The sequence below is a fragment of the Syngnathus scovelli genome, chromosome 22, assembly GCF_024217435.2.
Source record: "Syngnathus scovelli strain Florida chromosome 22, RoL_Ssco_1.2, whole genome shotgun sequence".
Classification (NCBI taxonomy): Eukaryota; Metazoa; Chordata; class Actinopteri; order Syngnathiformes; family Syngnathidae; genus Syngnathus; species Syngnathus scovelli.
In genome coordinates this window covers 469,132-486,401 of record NC_090868.1, presented here as the reverse complement: position 1 = coordinate 486,401, position 17,270 = coordinate 469,132, and the positions used below count along the sequence as shown (strand labels likewise).

Sequence of the window (17,270 nt, the reverse complement as noted above, 5' to 3'; positions counted from 1 at the left end):
CTTTTAGTGCGTCAACGTTCAAAATGAGACACTTTAAGTGCTGCTAAATTGCGAGTTTGGCCGCCAATCAACTTATTCATTCATTCAGCTGACACGTGCAAGTAAGCACTTGCCTGAAACGGAAAATGTTTTCTTGAACTGACCATTTTTTTTCAAGCCAGCATAGATTGTCCGCCCGCTCTGCCGCAGCCGCCTGTGAAATGAGATCCAACCCGTTCTGAGGTGCGCAGCGCAGACTTCCTCAACCTGCTCGCCGACCAGGAAACCCGAGCGGCCGGCCGCCTCGCTTCTCCACATCTCCGAGCGCCTGCCTGCCTGCCTGCCACCATGAAGGTGATCCACCACGGGGCTCGCAAGCCTGTCGCCGCGGCCGACCTCCTCCCGCTGCCCGGGCCTCGCGCCGGTCGAGCCCCGCTGACGCCCAGCCGCTCTTCCCAGGAAACATCGCCGCAACCGGGCGCCAGGCTACGCCTCCCCAAAGGCAACAAGGGCGGCGTGGTCAACGTGGTCCGGCGGCACCTGTCCCCCCAACCGCCCCGGCGTCTGGAGAGCCTGGAGGCGGCGTGGAGCGCCGGCGGAGCCGCGCGCAGCCCCGAGCGGAGGAGCGGCGACCCGGAGGAAGGCCGCCCCGGCGGGGCTCCCCGCAGCCGCAAGAAAGGATTCAAGCCCCCCGACGTCAGGACCATCTTCACCCCCGGGGAGAAGGACCCCCGGGTGAAAGAGGAGTCCGGGGAAGGCCACAGCTTCGGAGCCGGCGGGGAAGGCACCTGGTGCGACGTGTGCTGCAAATACATCTTCCAGAAGGGGCTCACCTGTGCAGGTAGGTCAGCAGCGAGGTCATTTCCAATGTCAGCACGAATAAGAACCCATTTGCGTGAAATTTTGGCCCAAACCAAAGACGTTCTTCTTTCAATTCTTGACGTGACGCTGCCTGTCGGAATGTCGTCTGTCGGCATGCGGGCGGGCGGCCCGACCGGCTCCAGTCCGGGGAAGAAAAATTTCCTCCAACCTGGCTCAAGTTTGTTGACGTAGTGCAACCTTGAAGGGCCACAAAAACATGAGTCGAGTTGTTCACTTATTAACTCCAGACTGTTGTGAAACATTCCACCTGCCTTTTAACCTAGCCTTGTTTTCCTTGTTGTACTTTGCTGCCCTCTTGTGGCATCATGACGTCATGTAAGGTGAATTGAGGGGCTTTATTTTGACCAAAATAGTGCTTGGTCCTCCTAAAGTTCCGAGCTGTGCGCTTACATTGCCTTAGCGTTCTGGCAGTCCACCGGAAGGTGGAATTCGACGTGTGTGTGCTGTCCCACAATGTGTGTGTGTGTTTTGTGGAGCCCAAGTGTCACAATGGCTGAACAAACAAGAGGCAGCAGCTGAGCCTCGCAAGCGCCGCTGCGGACACACCCGCACTCGTGCGTGGAGCTACCGTGGACGGAGGCTCATGCGCTAGGGCAGAGGAGCCTCCGTCAGGGCGGCGCGATGGGCGTCGTGAAAAACTTTGGCAGAACTTTACGGAGAATCTCTGGGTTTTTCTTACGATTTCCCGCCACCATGAGGCGATCGGGACGACTGGAGCTCAGTTTGCTGTGGCGCAACTCGGGTGAGTTTCCAGCTTAAGGTGTCAACATGACTTTTAGGGTTGGCTTCTTTGGAAGAAAAAATTGGTGGCTCCACCCGTGATAGAGATACGTAGATGCCGAGCAAATTTGATGTTGCTTTTTGGAAACAGCCAAAAGTTGTCAACTTTGCTCACGTCTGGAATTTTGCTGGTTTCGGTTGATGATTGTGTCCTCCGGGAGACTGGAACCCCTTGGCGTTATTTCACCAGACCTTCATGACGTTCCCTCGCTTCCTCCTTTGGCAAACACCACCCTGATTAGAGTCCTCCTGCCAAATGCGGATGACCTTTCAACCCCTCCTGCGAGCCTTCCCAAATGGCCTCCATCCAATACGGCGGCCAGAGGAGGGCAGGACGCCATTTGCCATCGGGTCGCTTGATGCGTGAAAGTGGGAAATCCGACAGACGCCCGCCAGTCATAACAAGACGTGTCAAGCGGCCGCGGCGGAAAACATGACTCAGCGCTCCCCGTGCAAACTGCCCACTCGGCAAAACCGGACAGTGGCGCCCCGTGCGTGTGCGTTGGGAAACGGTCACCCATTCTCAAATTGTTATGTTGACATTTTTCCACAGGGCAACATTGGGCGCCATTAAAAGGCACACAGACCTTTTATGATGGCAATCTTGTGTCGCTTGCAGGCTGCAAGTACGCGTGCCACGCCACCTGTCGAAGCCACGTCAGCCTGGACTGTCACCCCGCCGCCGCCGCCGCAGTGGCGCCGCCGACGTTGCCCATCACTCAGGTGCAGCTCAACAACAACAACAACGACAACAACAACCAAACGCCGCCGTCACATGTAAGTGGACACTCTTTTGCCTTTATGTGTGTGTGTGTGTCAGCTCAACTAACATACAATTAAAAATTGAAATATTTATTTTTGTGCTCAGGACAAATTTTACTAGTTGGTACCATTTTGTGGAACTTTGCCAAAAGGAGTTGAGGACATTTGGACAAAAATAGTGTTTTGCTGCCATCTAGTGGAATCTGTGTATGTGTGCATGATCACGTCATCTTTTGATTGTTGATAAGCTTAGGCTCCCTTTAGTTTCAAATGTATTTATTTTTTTAGTTACAGTTTAAAAATGATTTTTAAAAAGACAGTTCATTTCGTCTTTTAGTGATGTCATTTCCTATCGCGCCACACGAGGTCGGTGTGGGTGTATGAGCTGAGTGTGCGCCTCTGGTTTGTGTTACCACAATGTGAGTTCGTTTTCTGCCAACTCTCTACTTTATCATATGATGATGAGGGCAGTGGCCGTTTTGTATGCTAAAGGTCAACTCCTCCACATTGCGACGCTGACTTTGCTGCGATTGTGCGCACCCGTATGTTTGCGCTTTCTATGTTTAGCAAAGCGGCAGTGGTGCGGCGCACACCATGACAGGTCAATTGGCTCATTAAATCGGCAACTTGATTCAATTTGCGCTAATGACTAAAACTCAATCTGTGACGTGTGTGTGTGTGTGTGTGTGCGCGCGTGCGCATGTGTCAGTCAGCCGTGAATGCTAATAAGTTAGCAGAGCAGATTGTCGCTAACTGGTTGGAATGTGAATGCGTTTTCCTTTTGCAGGCACTCATTGACAAGTTGGTGTTTGTGTAGGCACGGAAAGCAAGTTGGACTTTTTATTGCATCCTTTTAAAACGGAAGGAATAGTTCAGGCTTCTATTTTGTTTCATCAGGGGGCCTTTTGTGTTGTGATATGATCTATCCGGGGAAATGAGGGTCAGCAGAATCAACCTGCAGCAACATGTCCTCCACATACCTACCCAATATGTCACACTTTAACTTGCCACTGTGTGTGTGTGTGTGTGTGTGTGTGCGTGTGTGCGTGTGTGCGGGCCAGACATGAATTATGGCAGACGCTGAGGAATAATCTTTGAGGATTAAGCGGGTCACAAGCAGGTCAGGCCAGACAAAGCTTTTGTGTGTTTTGACAGCAGACGCGTCGCGATGATGATGATGATGTTGTCGTTTTTAGGGATTCGGTTTCAAATTTAAACAGCAGCCAGTCGGGTTCATGGCCCAGCAGGTCCAAAGTTGCATTTGCGCGTGATTTCAATTGGCCCAAAGTCATGTTATGATCAGAGTAATGAAGTCATTGCAAATGGCACGTTGATGTCTCTGGTCTGAGACCGCCCCCCCCCCCCCCCCCCCCCCCAACCCTAACCCTAACCCCCCCCTGTTGGCTGCTGGTTTATCCGCCCGCCGATCTGTAATCTGCCGGCAGATGATGTGGACGTTTTGGCCAGCTGGCTCGCAGCTCCACTCTGACACCGGGCTTCCAACTTGTAGGAGGTCGAAAGAGAAACAAAGATCTCTATCAGGGTGTGAGCCCAGACCGTTTGGGATTGTCTGCCAATGGCAATTGAGTGGAAACGTGGTCGAGGATCAGTTCGGGACTTCCTGCCAATCTTCAAGGCTTATGCAAAAAATCTCCAGCGTGATTTGAATACAAGTCAAGCTCCCATCCTGGATGTGCCGCTATGTTAATTTAGTGCCTTTTTTTTCTTTTTTTTAATTGCCAGTCTCAACTTGCTTCCACGCTGCGTGTGTATTTATGGCGGCGGCCACATGAATCGGGACTGCGACGGCAGCGTCCGTTCCGTCCCCCCTCGGCACCGCATTCCTGCGCGCTTTGATCGTGCCGCCGAGCCGCAAATTTGGACTTTCAGGATGAAATGCGGAACCGAAATCAGCAACACACGCTCACGGACGCGCTTGCTGAGGCCTTTTAGTCGGAGATCTTGTCAGCTTTCCATTCAACACCTTTTTTTTTCCCTGATAAAATAGAATTTTGGGGCTCCCCCCCCCCCCCTCTCGCAAAATGCAGACTTTTCCCATCAATAATATTTTTTTGTCTTGACTTGGGTGTTAAATTCGTTCCCACAATTTGACGTTGGGTTGAGAAAACCCCTCACTGCTGCTTCTCAGCAATTAAAGCAGCAATAAAACAGACACACAACCTTGCCCAAAGCTTCTAAATTACAGGAGCACACACACACACACACACACACACACACATACAAAGCCTGTAAGCTGCATGTACACACACCTGCACAAAAAACTAAATCATTGAATTGTTTCTTCTGTCTCCGTATTGTGAAGCTAAAGGTCAAACGCGAGGCCTGCTTATCTGAAGCTTGTGTGCGTGCGCCTGTGTGTTTTGGATTTGTTTGAAAGACAAAACGATGGATGGCGGCGTGGCTCGGCTGCCCCTTTTGTACCCCGTTTATTTTGGGCAAGAGCTCGTCCGTCCAAACATCTCCTCGGGCGGTGCTGGTGTGATTTAGTTCCTACGCAGATTTTGTCAGTAAGAACGCTTTAACCTCCTGAAGGAGAGTGGATGGATGCAAGTGTTAACGTGCGGCAGTAGCGTGTGCAGCTGTGGCAAACTGCTGCTGACCTTTTATTTTAGGAATGTGGGTAACCGTATTCCTCTCTGTGGTGTGCGTGCGTGTGTGTTTGTGTAAAGACCTTGTTGGGAATATGCAGAGTGACACTGAGTTTGCCTGATGGATCAAATTCCGAGGAAGACTTTGCATGGCTTGTGGCCTTTGCTCGGTAATGTAATCTGAAAAACGTATATTGGATGCGTGAGGGAGGAATTGGAGAATTTCTACTTTTTCATTGGTTTTCCGTCGCTAGCTAACATGATCCTTGACCAAGAAATGAGAATTTTTGGGAGGTAGTTGGGAATATTCCACAAATTATTCTAATATATGACTGAAGGTATATTTGTAGTTTAAAATAGAAATATTTTCATCAATAAGACTACAAGCATTGTTGAAATGTGTAGTTACTTCTTTATGAGTGAGTGACGCAGCAGCTATCCGAGCGCTGATTGGTCGGTTGTTACCTGCTGGGTGGGACTTAACTTCTTGTTTCCTATTGGCTGCTCGACGGAGAGCTCTCGTAGTAGGCGGGGTCTTACTGTATACGTTTCTCAGCGTTCAACTAGTAACAGTCGGCGTCGACTCTACGAGAGCTCCTCGCGTCACTTTGACAGCAAACTTCTCAGGCTAGATCTACTTTAGACTTAGTACTAAGTTAGACTGCGGCCAATACACAACAGTATGTTGGTGTACTAACGAACAGTGGAACTTTTCCTCCAACGATGGGAACGGTTAAATGAGTCGCGCTGGCCGGCCGGCCGGTGGAGAGGAAGACTGGCGAGCGGCTTGCAAAGCGGAAATGCTGCCTTAGCGAGCCCTCGTCGCACTTTGAACAGCGCCGCCGAACTACTTTTGGCTTGAGTTTCTCGAGTGAGTGGCCACTTTATTTAGGGGGGGGAAAGTGGTTTGATGCGGCGGCCGAGTTGGAGACGAGATTTTTGTCCTCGTCAATGACGTGGAATAGCACCATGAGCAGTGGCTACAGCAGTTTGGAGGACGACTCCGAGGACTACTTTTTCACGGCCAGGACTTCCTTTTTCAACAAAGTCACAGAGAGCAAGGTAAACAGCAGCGTGCACCCCGCGCCAATTCGTGCAAATTGTTATGACGTGACGTTGAAAGCCAGGCTTCCATTTTAAATGGCTTGGTCCACCTGTCCACTCCCTTCACACGGTCGAGTAATGGAGGAACAAAGCGACAAACGTCATGAGTTTAGCTTTCCAAATAACGTATCTTTCATTTTCCAATAAATGACTCCTTCTTAAATGAGCAGAATTTCCAACGTAGTTTGGAATGCCCGCTGACGAGTATGAGCTGAGCAACCACTTTGGAGCCTCACCCCCTCCCCTTTTTCCTGCCCCGTGCATGTCGAACCTGAAAGTCTGGTGCTGACAAGTATCAGGTTGCTATGACGTTTCACAGACGAGTAAGTCGGACAGAAGCCCACTCCCCACTAAAGCATGCCGAGCCTCCACCCTGTCTTTTAGCCTTGGAAATGAATTCCCACAATGCACTGTGTTGACACAACTGATACGTTGCTGTGGCACAAACTGATTTTTGTGTGAAATGTTGGCTCTTTGGTGGCCGAGAAAGGTCACGGGCCGCCGCCCCCTCAAGATGTGGCCTCAGGCCCGCAGCAGGGGCCTGTCGCCAAACGCCGGTTCCCCCGCATGCCGGCGCTAATTACAGCTTCGGCGGGGGCGGGGCGGGGACCCCCGGCCAACATGTGCGGGTCCGCCGGCCGGCCGACCGACCGACCGACCGACGGCCTGTGTGAAATGACCGCTTGTGTCTTTGCGTGTCCGGTCGAAAGGGCATCGTTGATTAGCGGGAATAAAAATCTGGCTTGCTTTATCGTTTTACCACCTGGAGTACTTCAATTCCACTGCAAATTATTGAATGATTCCCAAACTAAAGACCATGCCAAATGTCAGACGCCTTCGATTAGCTTATGGAATATTCAAACTGTTACAAAAGTACAATGAAGGTGCGCAATTGTACATTTGGACTAAGTCCGAACTCGACGCATTTTAATCAGCCCGTCGCCCGGGTGAAGGCGGAACTTTGCGTGACATTTAATAAAGCGCAGAAAGGCGCTGAGGCGCTCAAATGAACATCACTGTCACCTTCTTCATTACAAGGAGAAAAAAAAAATGCTGCGGTGGCACTTGAAGTACAGAAAGAGCACATTTGAAGGATGTAGGAAATCTCGCAAATAACACGCACATTGTCAACATCCAAGCAGAAAGGCCGCTCTGTGTGCAAATGTCACACTCGCTGGCAGCTAGCTGGGGGTGTGTGTGTGTGTATGTCGGCCAAAGAAACTTCAGCGGCGGCGGCGGCAGTGTTTGTAGATGAGGTGAAACGTAAATCGTGAACATCATAAAGATGTGGAGGACGTCGGGCCAGGAGCTCCGTGAACTCGGCGTGTGTTTTTTGTTTGTTTTTTTTGTCGCTGGTATCGGTCGGAATGAAAGCCAGCCGGTTTGCGTTATCTCGTCAAGCGCTTGACGCGTTTCATCCTCAAGGGCGACGGCGGCCAGGCGACAACATGTGAGATCATCCCGAATGCCCACCCCCCCACCCCCCCCCCCCCCAGCACGTTCCCCCGCTCTAGATTTCCTTCCTCCGTCTTTCTATTGTACGTCACTTCCTGTTGCTCGGCCGTATTCTTTGACCGCCGATGGGCTTTTTTGGGGGGGTCGTGACGGGCAAAGCTGCATCTGAGTTGGCGGCAAGCGACAGCCAAAGCCGCGGCTCGCTTTCCGACACAAAAGCAGCAAAACCTCTCGACGTCATTTGGCGCCGTCGCACCGAGCGCGCGTGACAAATTATCGGTATGCCGCGTCAGCTCGTCACCCCGCCGATGTTTTGCTCGACTTGTTGCTGCGTGTTAAAGGGGCTTCCCACGCCGCCGGGTGACTGACATCAGCGCCGGCCGTCGTCGTCATTCCGAGCAATCGCAGGACGGAGAAAATGAGCTGCCATGTTGAGATGTTGCAAAAGTTGCTTCACATGTGACTCACTCACCGTCTTGTTCAGTTGCACAACCCTCATTGAGCCTAGGACAAATGTTTTTGCATTGTGGAACAATATAATAGCGCTCACCTAACAAAAATGTCCCAAAAAAAAAATCCAATAAGCAGGATGATGACAAAAACAAATATGACACCCACATCACTCACCGGGTTAGGCCCGCCTTTTAAAGCGTTTTGGAGCATTGGAGTGCAATTCCCCGCAGCAAGCTAGTTGCCATCTCAGCGTGGTTGACCCGTCTGGCCCACCCGTCTGGTCTTTTGCCCACTTCGGAAAGCCTCCTTGCTGCTTTTTCTGGGTGGTCGACCGCAGCGCTTGTATTTGTACTCTTCTGGTCGGCTCTTCACTTGGCAGCTTTCACTTGTGCTCGTGGGCTTCCCCCCCCCCCCCCCCCCTCGTAGCTTCTCGGATGGAAACATGGAAGCAACTGTGTGCGTTCACCTAATAATGCAGGAATGTGGAAAGGTGTGGTCCATCTTGACTTCCCCCCTGTGGACGCCACAGGAAGTGGCAAAGGAGGAGGACAGAGCCTTTCTCGCAAAAGTAAATAAATAGCGGGCCGCTGTTGAAATGTTACATTTTAGTCGGTCAAAGTGGCAGTGTTTGGCGTGGCGATGACATCATCTGTTGACGGGCTGATAAGGAAGGGCTGGAATGCCATGCCGCAGGTCTGTTTGTGTCAGCGTGAAGATAAGAGGGCGTCCGGCTGTCAAGGTTCACATTTGTCACAAGATTAAACGTGACCGTGAGCTCACGTTCAGCCCCAGGGCGCCTTTGAGTTGGAAAATGGAAACGCCGCCGTGTTTGTTTGTTTGTTTGTTTGTATCTCCACGTTCTTCCTTGTCATTGAACCCTAGGGCGTTCATCTCCTTACCTGCCGCTTCCCGTCCCAAAGTTGCCTTTGCGACCTTGTGCGTGTTAAGTTGAACTGCGTGCATGTGTGTGTCAATAATTAAAACCAAAAGCTCACACATGCAGCAACACATGATGTGTGTGTGTGTGTGTGTGTGTGCGTGCGTGTGCGTGTGTGTGCGTGTGTGTGCGTGTGTGTGTGCGCGCACCTCCACTGCTTCTCCAGCTTGGTCTTGGCCATATAAGGTTCCCATTCTCAGCACACTCCTGCTGGTGTGTGTTTTTGGACTGGAGCGAAGCAGCGTGATGCCCTTGTAAGCGCGCACGCACACACACACACACACACACACACAAACAAAGAAGAAGAGCAACAAGTTGCACGGAGCGATACAAAGCGTATTTGTGCGCCGTCTGGCTGTGGTGTCCTGCAGCCATACACAACATGACATGTGATGATTCCTACTGAAAGTGCCGTTTGCCCTGAGGTCCGCGAGCGTGCATTGGCGAGAAGCTCAAGTAGCTTTGCCTAAACGCTGGCCGCGGTTGAGTTGACGCGGGCACCCACGGCACTCACCGGTCGGGTCTGGCCTTGCCTTGCCTTGCCTTGCCTTGCCTTGTTCAAGCCTGAGTGAGTTGGCATAGAAGGCGAGAAGGGCTCTGCTTTGTCGCTGCTGACTTACGTTTGCTTTGTCCTTGTGCTCAGGATGTGGACAAGGAGAGCAAGCTGCGCACCGAGTTCAGTCGCGAGGAAATCAGGCAGAAGATCGAGCAGTACAACACCAAGACCAGAGACCACCTCAAAATGACCCTGGTGAGCCTGCACACACACACACGCGCGCGCGCCCGCGCGTCTGAATAGTGAAAGGCTTTTTGTATTTGCATGAAGTCAATGTTTATCAAATGCGTTAGATGAAGCCGCCACGCTGCTATCTTCATCTCGACTCGAACCCTCGCATTCCCCCGCGGTGACATCACCGCTCGCCGCTATTGTTGGGCTCCTGGTGTCTGTCTCCTCGGAAGGTGTCTCCAAGTGGAGTCGGTTTTCAGCGCCAGCCAGCCAGCCCGGCATTTGCTAGGCTTTGCGCTTTTGCTTCCCACCAACGCAGAACCCAGCAAAGGCTGTCAAAACATTGAGTGACGGACGGCTGCAGCTGTATTCAACCAGAGGCTGCTAGCTTTATGCTAACATATCATGTGAAGTGCCGTAGAACCGCTAAGGACAATGAACACTGACTCCTATCGGGCCGTGTTTATGTTTTGGGGAAGGGATGTTGCCATGTTGTGTCTGCGTCCGTCTTTGTCTTTCTATCGCTTCATCTCCCTCCCCGTCTGACGTCCTGTTGATCTTGTTGTGGACATGCACGCGCACCACTCTAATGAAGTAATGAGATTAAACGGACGGCGCTCGGCGGCGCTCGGCCGCCATCTGTCCTCCTCTCAATCCGGCCGGCCGGCGGGGCCTCTCTCGCCTTTGTGTTGTGCTCAGGGTTCCAACGGCGTGTACACGGGCTTCATCAAGGTCCAGATGGACCTGCGGAGGCCCGTGACGGTGCGCGCCGGCCGGAGGGTCACCTCGGCGGGCGCGGCGGTGGCGGGCGAGGCCTTCTACCTGCCGCGGGGGGTCAGCAACACCCTGCACATCAGCTCGCACAACACCGTCAGACAGGTGGGGGGGAGGGGAACGTTGCCTGGGCCGCAAAGTGGAGAGTCTAAAGTGACCCACCCGCTTGCTTGCTTGCTCCTTTTGCCCTCTTCAGGTGATCGTGGCCTTGCTCAATAAATTCACCGTCGCAGACAACCCGGCAAAGTACGCCCTCTACAAACGCTATCGGCGCGAGGAGCAGGGTAAGTTTCAGCTTTGCTTTCGTCGTGCAAATGCCTGTGGGGGTCACACACACACACACGCACACAAATAAGCCCCAGCTGGCGCGGCGTGCGTGCGTGCGTAGCGGCGGCCGTTCCAAAAAGAGCTTCACCTTTATTGAAGGCAAAAGGCTAAATTAAAGATGGTGGTCCCCCTCATCTTTTCAACTTTTATGAGCTTTTACTGCCTAGTAAAAATGGTCTAGACAGCTTCAGAAAATAGATGTTGTTAAATGCAGCTCGCTAATCACGACAAATGACGTGTATGTGTATGTGTACGTGCGTGTAGTGTACGTGTGTAAACTGTCGGACGGGGAGCAGCCGCTGTTTCTCCGTCTGGTGGCGGGACCCGACGACGACACGCTGGGCTTTGTCCTGCGCGAGCAGCAAACCGGAGAAGTCTTGGTAAGAGTCGCGCTCTGGCCTTTCCGCTCGTAGCGGCTGTCGCTAATATTGCCACCGTCGCTGGCCTCAGTGGGACGCCTTCTCCGTTCCGGAGCTGCGCAACTTCTTGCGCATCCTGGACAAGGAGGAGGAGGAGCAGAAGGAGGCGCTGCTCCGCCGCTACGACGTCTACCGCCACAGGCTGAAGGAGGCGCTGAGGGAAATGCGTGCAGCGGAGCGGCCCAGTAAGACTTGAACAGCGCCAGAGGGCCTTTTTCTTTTCTTTTAGCTTTGGTGTTGATAACGTGGCAAAGGAGAGAGAGCCCACTGGACTTTTTGAACTAATATGCCTGCCACAAACCTCACCAAAGACTCATTTAATTCCCTCACTACAGTCTGTACAGATTTTGCTTTCTTAATTTATATGGGTGGAGCTTTTTTTTTTTTTTTTTTTAATATATATAAAAGAGTTGAGCGGCAAAACAATCACAATGCAGACAAGAGAAGGAAAACACAAGGAAGTTACGCTAGGAAGATGAGAAAGTCGGATTCGCCGGATCACGTGGAAGGACCTGGAGCGCTTTCAGGAAGTAAACGATGCAAAGAAGAGGAAGTAGAATAGAAATGGAACCAAATAGAGGAACAAAAAGAGGCTGAGACGGGCCCATAGCGTTTGGGAGCGCCGTCTGGCAAGGAGGATGGGGAATTGGGGTGAACACGAAAGAAACATTTGTCACAAAATGGGCGCTTTTCAGTCAAATATTAATAGTTTGAACCTAAAATGTGCTACAATCTTTTACTTTTGTTCATTTTGGATTCATCCTGAAATTTTAATACTTGAGCACGAGGAGGCAAATGATTTGTTATGACAAACAGTTGTTGCTTTTTTTTTTTTTAGCACACCCCAGCTAATTCCGTGACAGCATAATGTCTAGTCAAACAGCACCTTCTAGTGGACAAAAGCAGCAACTACTATCCAACTTGAGTCTCATATTTGTATTTTTCTTATTCTCGCGCGATATAACCAAAGATGAATTAGCGGTGTTGCCTGGTGCAAAAACAAAAAGTAGATGCAGAGTATATCGAGTAGAGGTTTATTTAAATGAAATTTATGTCTAATAAACACTGGCTTTACACGGAAGCATGGAATGTTCAGAAGCAAAACTAAAGAGGGCATTATTTGAAATAGTTACAAAATCCAACAAAATAGGGCATTTTGGCGATTTTTTCCAATGATGTAACGTTAATTAAAATGAGGGGGGGGGGTGACTTGGCCCTTTGTATGCTTCCGTACTTAATTGGAAGGTATCCGTGAAGACACGTATCACTTGTTGATGTGTTGTTGTTGTTGTAAGCTGTTGCTCAGTTGTATCAACTTAAAGGCTTGTCTTTATTTTTTAGGGGCACTTTAAATGACTTAAATTCAGGGATGACGGGTTAATGATGATTTTTGTTGTATTTTTTTTGTACTTGATCTTGGCTTTTTTTTTTCCCTTTGGCTTTGCTATTTTGAGAGTATACACTGAATCAGTCATGATGTTAGCCTCATGTATGTGCATGATGTGTTACTATGGCAACATGTTATCCAAAGGCTGGTTGATGCACGGTCTTAATGTTTTATAACTGGATGTTTGAGACGAACGTCGCGTATTTAGTCATCCTCATTCGAATGGACGTTAATTGTTTGCAGATTTCCAAGCCTTGAAGCCATATTGAAGCGAGTAGTCCAGAAAACCTCAGCAGTGCCTTTCTGTTGTTTAATAGCAACTGCAGATGGAAGAAAATGGTGGTATTTTTGTTGTAATGGTCTCTCTGCGCAGCAGAGAGAAAGAACTGTGCAGCTATTCAAAGTAACATTTAAAATAAAAGTAAGGCAAAGCTCATTTGAATCTCCAAGTGAAGGTAACCCGTGTGCACGTGCGAGTTCTCTCCCAGCACACCAAGACGTTCCTGAAGAGCGGCCGTAGAAGCTCCACGCAGCAGAACCCTGCTGCCAACATCGAGGAGGGTAAGCGAGGTTTCGCGTCTTTCTCCTTTCGTACGGGTCAACAGAAACGAGGCAACGTCTTCACAGATGAAATCCATTTTATTTGCACAAAAGCACGACGAGAAAAAGTGCAGTTAATGTCAACACTAAACATTCCATAAGAGGAAAGATTTCACAGTCGGGAAAGTTTTGTTCCGTCGTTGTCTGCGCTTCTCAAACTGGGGTCCGCAAACTTAGTGATTGCCAGTTAAAAGATGACACAAATGAATATTGGGAGCAAAAAATTATTTTTAAGGCTTTTTTTTACCCCAGAATACTCTGGATTTTCTTTTCCAGAGTAAAAGGTGCAAAATTGTGAGAATACATTTGTCAGTCTCCCTTCTGAAACTCACTTTCATATAAAAAAATATGACTAATCTTGTAAGATGACTATTTTTGTATTTTAAACGGCTTTTATCCAGAAAATACTTTTTTCTTATAAAGCTGAGAAAAATGCCACTTTTTCATAGCATTACAACAACTAATTGGCAATTGTGACAACCTTTTTTTTGATCAAATAAATTCAACTTTCTCAAAAGATTACAAATAAATGTTCCTTGGTGTTTTTAGTATAAACGAAAGCCGTGTTCTCGCTACTTTTTCTATCACATAAATTGGATGGACAATTTGTGATTTTCAAATTCCTCTGGCATGTACGGCTTATGCTTAATTGGCAAAAGGATGACGAGGAAAATTTCCCCCTGGACCCCAAAAGTTTAAGAACGTGCATTGCATCAGTCTTTCAGAATAAAACTTTCAACAAGAAAAATCAGTAGCAAAATGAAAGAGAGAGAGAGAGAGAGAGAGAGAAAGAGTCTCTTGGCTCCGTTCAACAGAATTCAAATCTTTGGGCTCCTTCAAGTTCAAATAGCGAACTTTTCTTTCGTGAACAACGCAACAAATTGTGTGTGAATACGACTCCCAAACAAGGCAACAAGAAAGAGGGGGGGGGGGGGGGGGGGGGAATCCTGCGTTTGTGGAGTCGTCCTTTTCACTTCATCTTCTGCCGCAGTCTGCTCTGCTTCCACGTGTGGCCGCTAAACATCCGGCGGGGCTCAAATTTGAAGCTGACGACAAAACAAAACAGGTCAGTCAAAAGCAGCCATTCTTTCGCCTACCGCTAGAGGGAGCCTGCGTAGCGCACAATCACGTACCGAGCGTCGTAGACGCCGGGCGTGCGGCAGGTTCTCCCCGCGCACGACTGCAGCATCATCAGCCGATGGTTCATCTTCTCCAGGACCTCCTGGTCGATGGTCTTGGCGATGTTGCTGAGCTGGAAGGGGTCCCCCGTCAGGTTGTAGACCTCCACAAACACCTGCCGCCAGACGCACCACTGTCACGCCACGGCAGGAGAAGACGAAAAAGCGAAGCGGCTACCTCGTCGTCGTCGAACTCGCAGTACTGCAGGTTGGCCGAGGGCGCCACGGTGCGCACGCAGGCGTACGTGTTGTTGTACGAGTCCTCGCAGACGCAGTCTGGGAAGCACTCCTGCGCACGCCACGAGAACAAGGAGAGCACGCTCGCCTCAAGTCAAAGCTCTTCGCGAGACGACAGCGGCTCCTTACGGACACTCCGGGGCCCAGCAGGGGGCAGGCGGGGTCGGAGACGTTGCGTCCTTCCCCTTCGTACTCCACCAGGATGTCGCTCCTCCACGAGCTGCCGTTGGCTTTGCCCTCCTGAAAGCCACCGCGGTCGTTGAAAGCCAGCTCAACAGCGGCGGCAAGATGGCGGCTCACCAGGACAGGCAGGAAGGAGGTGCCGTCCATCTCCGTCTTGCTGACGTTGACTCCCGCAAGGTCCAGCATGGTGGGCCCCAGGTCCACGTTGGCCACCAGAAACTGTGCAAATATTGGTCTCGTTTGACACGTTCCCCCTCACCCCGGTCGGTGAGAGCAAGCGGGTCACCTGGCTGCTCTGGCCGGCTTTGATGTTTGGTCCTCGCACCATGAGAGGAACGCGGATGTCAAACTCGTACAGCTGCCGCTTGTCCAGAGGCAGAGAAAACTGACCTGCAGGTACCCAGCCGTACAGCGCTGCAGTCCAACGAGATACACATCACGACGGGCGTTTTGTTTTGGTTACCGGTGTGGTATCCGTTATCCGACGTGAAGAAGACGTAGGTGTTGTCCAGTTCCCCTCTGGCCTCCAGGCTGCTCACAATCTTCTCCACCAGGTCGTCCACGGACAGCAAGGTGCGCCACCTGGATCCGCGGCGCAGCGTTACACGCGGCCGACGAGGATGACGCGACGCAACGAAAACGGACCGTTTCTTGAAGGCGTCGTCCAGAAAGGCGACGGACGAGTTGCTCATGGGCGTCTTGGCCTGCCGGATCAGCCAGTGTTTGTCCTGCGCCGCGCCGTGCCGCACAAGACATTGTTAATTAACATCGTGTCCACGCACGCACGCACGCACGCACAGGCGACCAACCTTGCCGTGGACGTTGAAGTTTGGGTCTCGGGGCGCCTTGGTAGTGTTGAAACGGTCCCGGTACTGAGGGGCCGCCGTCCACGGCGAGTGGGGGGCCGGCGTGGACACCATCATGAAGAAGGGCTGGGAGCTGGATTTGGACTGCAGGAAGTTCAACGACGCGTTGGCCTGCAACACACCATTTGGAATCACGTCACGGCTGGCTGCCAACTCCACATTCGGTCCACCCAAAATAGGATTTGGGGTTTTACCAGCACGTCAGTCAGGTAATCTTTGCTGTAGTCGGCCCCGTGCTTCTGAGCTTTGCCGTTCACCGACAGTGTGTAGTTGTAGTACTTTGAATTCTTCTCCTGGGAGGGGAAAAACAAAACAAAACAAAACAAAGCGGTTTGCCCTTGCTGCAATTCTCAAGGGATGTTCCATTTTGTCACGGTAATATGCGAATGTTCTTCTTACCAGTCCGACCCAGTAGCTCCAGCCGAGAGGAACGTGCTCCACTCCGCCAGCCTCCGTGTGGCCGTACTGCGACGCAAAGCGTCGTTGGCGTGCGCGCTCAGGCTCGGGACAGTCGGCCGGCGAACGACGGCCCTCACCTGGTTGAGGTACTTCCCGGCGAAGAAGGTCTGGTAACTGGCCAGGTTCTTGAGCAGCGCGGGAAAGGTGTGCGCCTCCTGACTCTTCTGCCAGGCCACGCTGCTGCAATTGCCCTCCAGCGTGTTGTTGCTGACGTGGTGGTTGTGCGGGTATTTGCCCGTCAGGATGCTGGCGCGGCTGGGGCAGCACAGCGGACTGGCCACAAACTGGCAACCAGGAGGTGGAGAGAAGGAGAGAGAGAGGGAGAGAGAGAGAGAGAGACGGCCGTGAATAGATTTGGAGCCGCCCCATACGGACAGAATGTTGGGAGGACCGGCCGGCGCTCGCTTACTGCATTTGTGAAGGAGATACCCGCGTCACCGATGAGTTTCTTGGTCTTGTTGAGTGGAGTCTGAGGAGAAAACTAATCACTGAACAGGAAATCTGGCAGAACCAGCAGATGAGCGCCAGTGAGAATATTAGTGTGAATTCGTGAGTGTGAGCAGTTAGTGGGATTCACCTGGCTTTTCATGTCACACTCAATCAAGTCTGCACAAACAATGCTGACGCATGATTACATCACTGGTATGTGTTTGGACTCATCCGAATTATTTTAGGGGTTAGCAAAGTTGGTTTTGAACGAAACAATTCGAATTAAATTGATTGAACTAAAGATACTGCAGTGTCTAAAGAAAGTATGACGCTTAATAACACCTGCTCTACAACAATTCGACACGTGATCGACATGATTTGCTCACCATGCCCCCCATGGCAATGTCCAAGTCGTCGGTGAGGATCAGAACGATATTCGGTCTCCTGTTCGATTTGGCCAAAGCCCCGTTGTCGCCGATCTGGCTGCTTACGATAGCGACGCAGATGAGGAGAGACTTGAACCATGAACGCGACATTTTCGCTTTCTCGATCTTGACGATTGGCCGTCAAGTCACGCGGCACGGACAGATCCGATGAGTTCCTCTGTTGAAGATAAGTGCACAAGCAAGTCAGCTACATGAATGTTTACTTCCGCGTTCACTGGTCACGTGTGCGTGGCTACGGAAGCCGCGACGTCAGTAAACGTCCCAAACGCTTTTATGA

At 51.0% G+C, this 17,270-nt stretch overlaps 2 protein-coding genes across 5 annotated transcripts; one reads left to right on the top strand and one right to left on the bottom strand.

Moving 5' to 3' along the window:
• Nucleotides 1-23: 23 nt before the first annotated feature.
• rassf3 (Ras association domain family member 3) lies at nt 24-13,031 on the top strand. 3 transcript variants are annotated; one of them, XM_049760472.1, is made up of 8 exons: nt 24-333; nt 439-820; nt 2,261-2,418; nt 9,605-9,712; nt 10,388-10,567; nt 10,659-10,746; nt 11,054-11,169; nt 11,240-13,031. In XM_049760472.1, exons 1-8 carry the CDS (start codon nt 328-330, stop codon nt 11,402-11,404), a joined length of 1,203 nt encoding a protein of 400 aa, XP_049616429.1. In that variant the 5' UTR covers nt 24-327; the 3' UTR covers nt 11,405-13,031. The 3 variants fall into 3 exon arrangements, with proteins under 3 accessions (XP_049616429.1, XP_049616428.1, XP_049616431.1); XM_049760471.2 differs by having other exon boundaries at nt 24-820; XM_049760474.2 differs by lacking the exons at nt 24-333; nt 439-820; nt 2,261-2,418 and adding an exon at nt 5,559-6,074.
• Nucleotides 11,613-17,231, bottom strand: gnsa (glucosamine (N-acetyl)-6-sulfatase a). Of its 2 annotated transcripts, XM_049760426.2 has the most exons (14): nt 16,934-17,230; nt 16,528-16,587; nt 16,196-16,402; nt 16,059-16,124; nt 15,854-15,952; nt 15,603-15,770; nt 15,439-15,521; nt 15,257-15,375; nt 15,080-15,183; nt 14,911-15,012; nt 14,740-14,850; nt 14,552-14,662; nt 14,329-14,489; nt 11,613-14,241 (listed from the first exon to the last, which is right to left on the bottom strand). In XM_049760426.2, exons 1-14 carry the CDS (start codon nt 17,081-17,083, stop codon nt 14,166-14,168), a joined length of 1,617 nt encoding a protein of 538 aa, XP_049616383.1. In that variant the 5' UTR covers nt 17,084-17,230; the 3' UTR covers nt 11,613-14,165. The 2 variants fall into 2 exon arrangements, with proteins under 2 accessions (XP_049616383.1, XP_049616382.1); XM_049760425.2 differs by having other exon boundaries at nt 14,740-15,012; nt 16,934-17,231.
• Between the last annotated feature and the right edge of the window lie 39 nt (nt 17,232-17,270).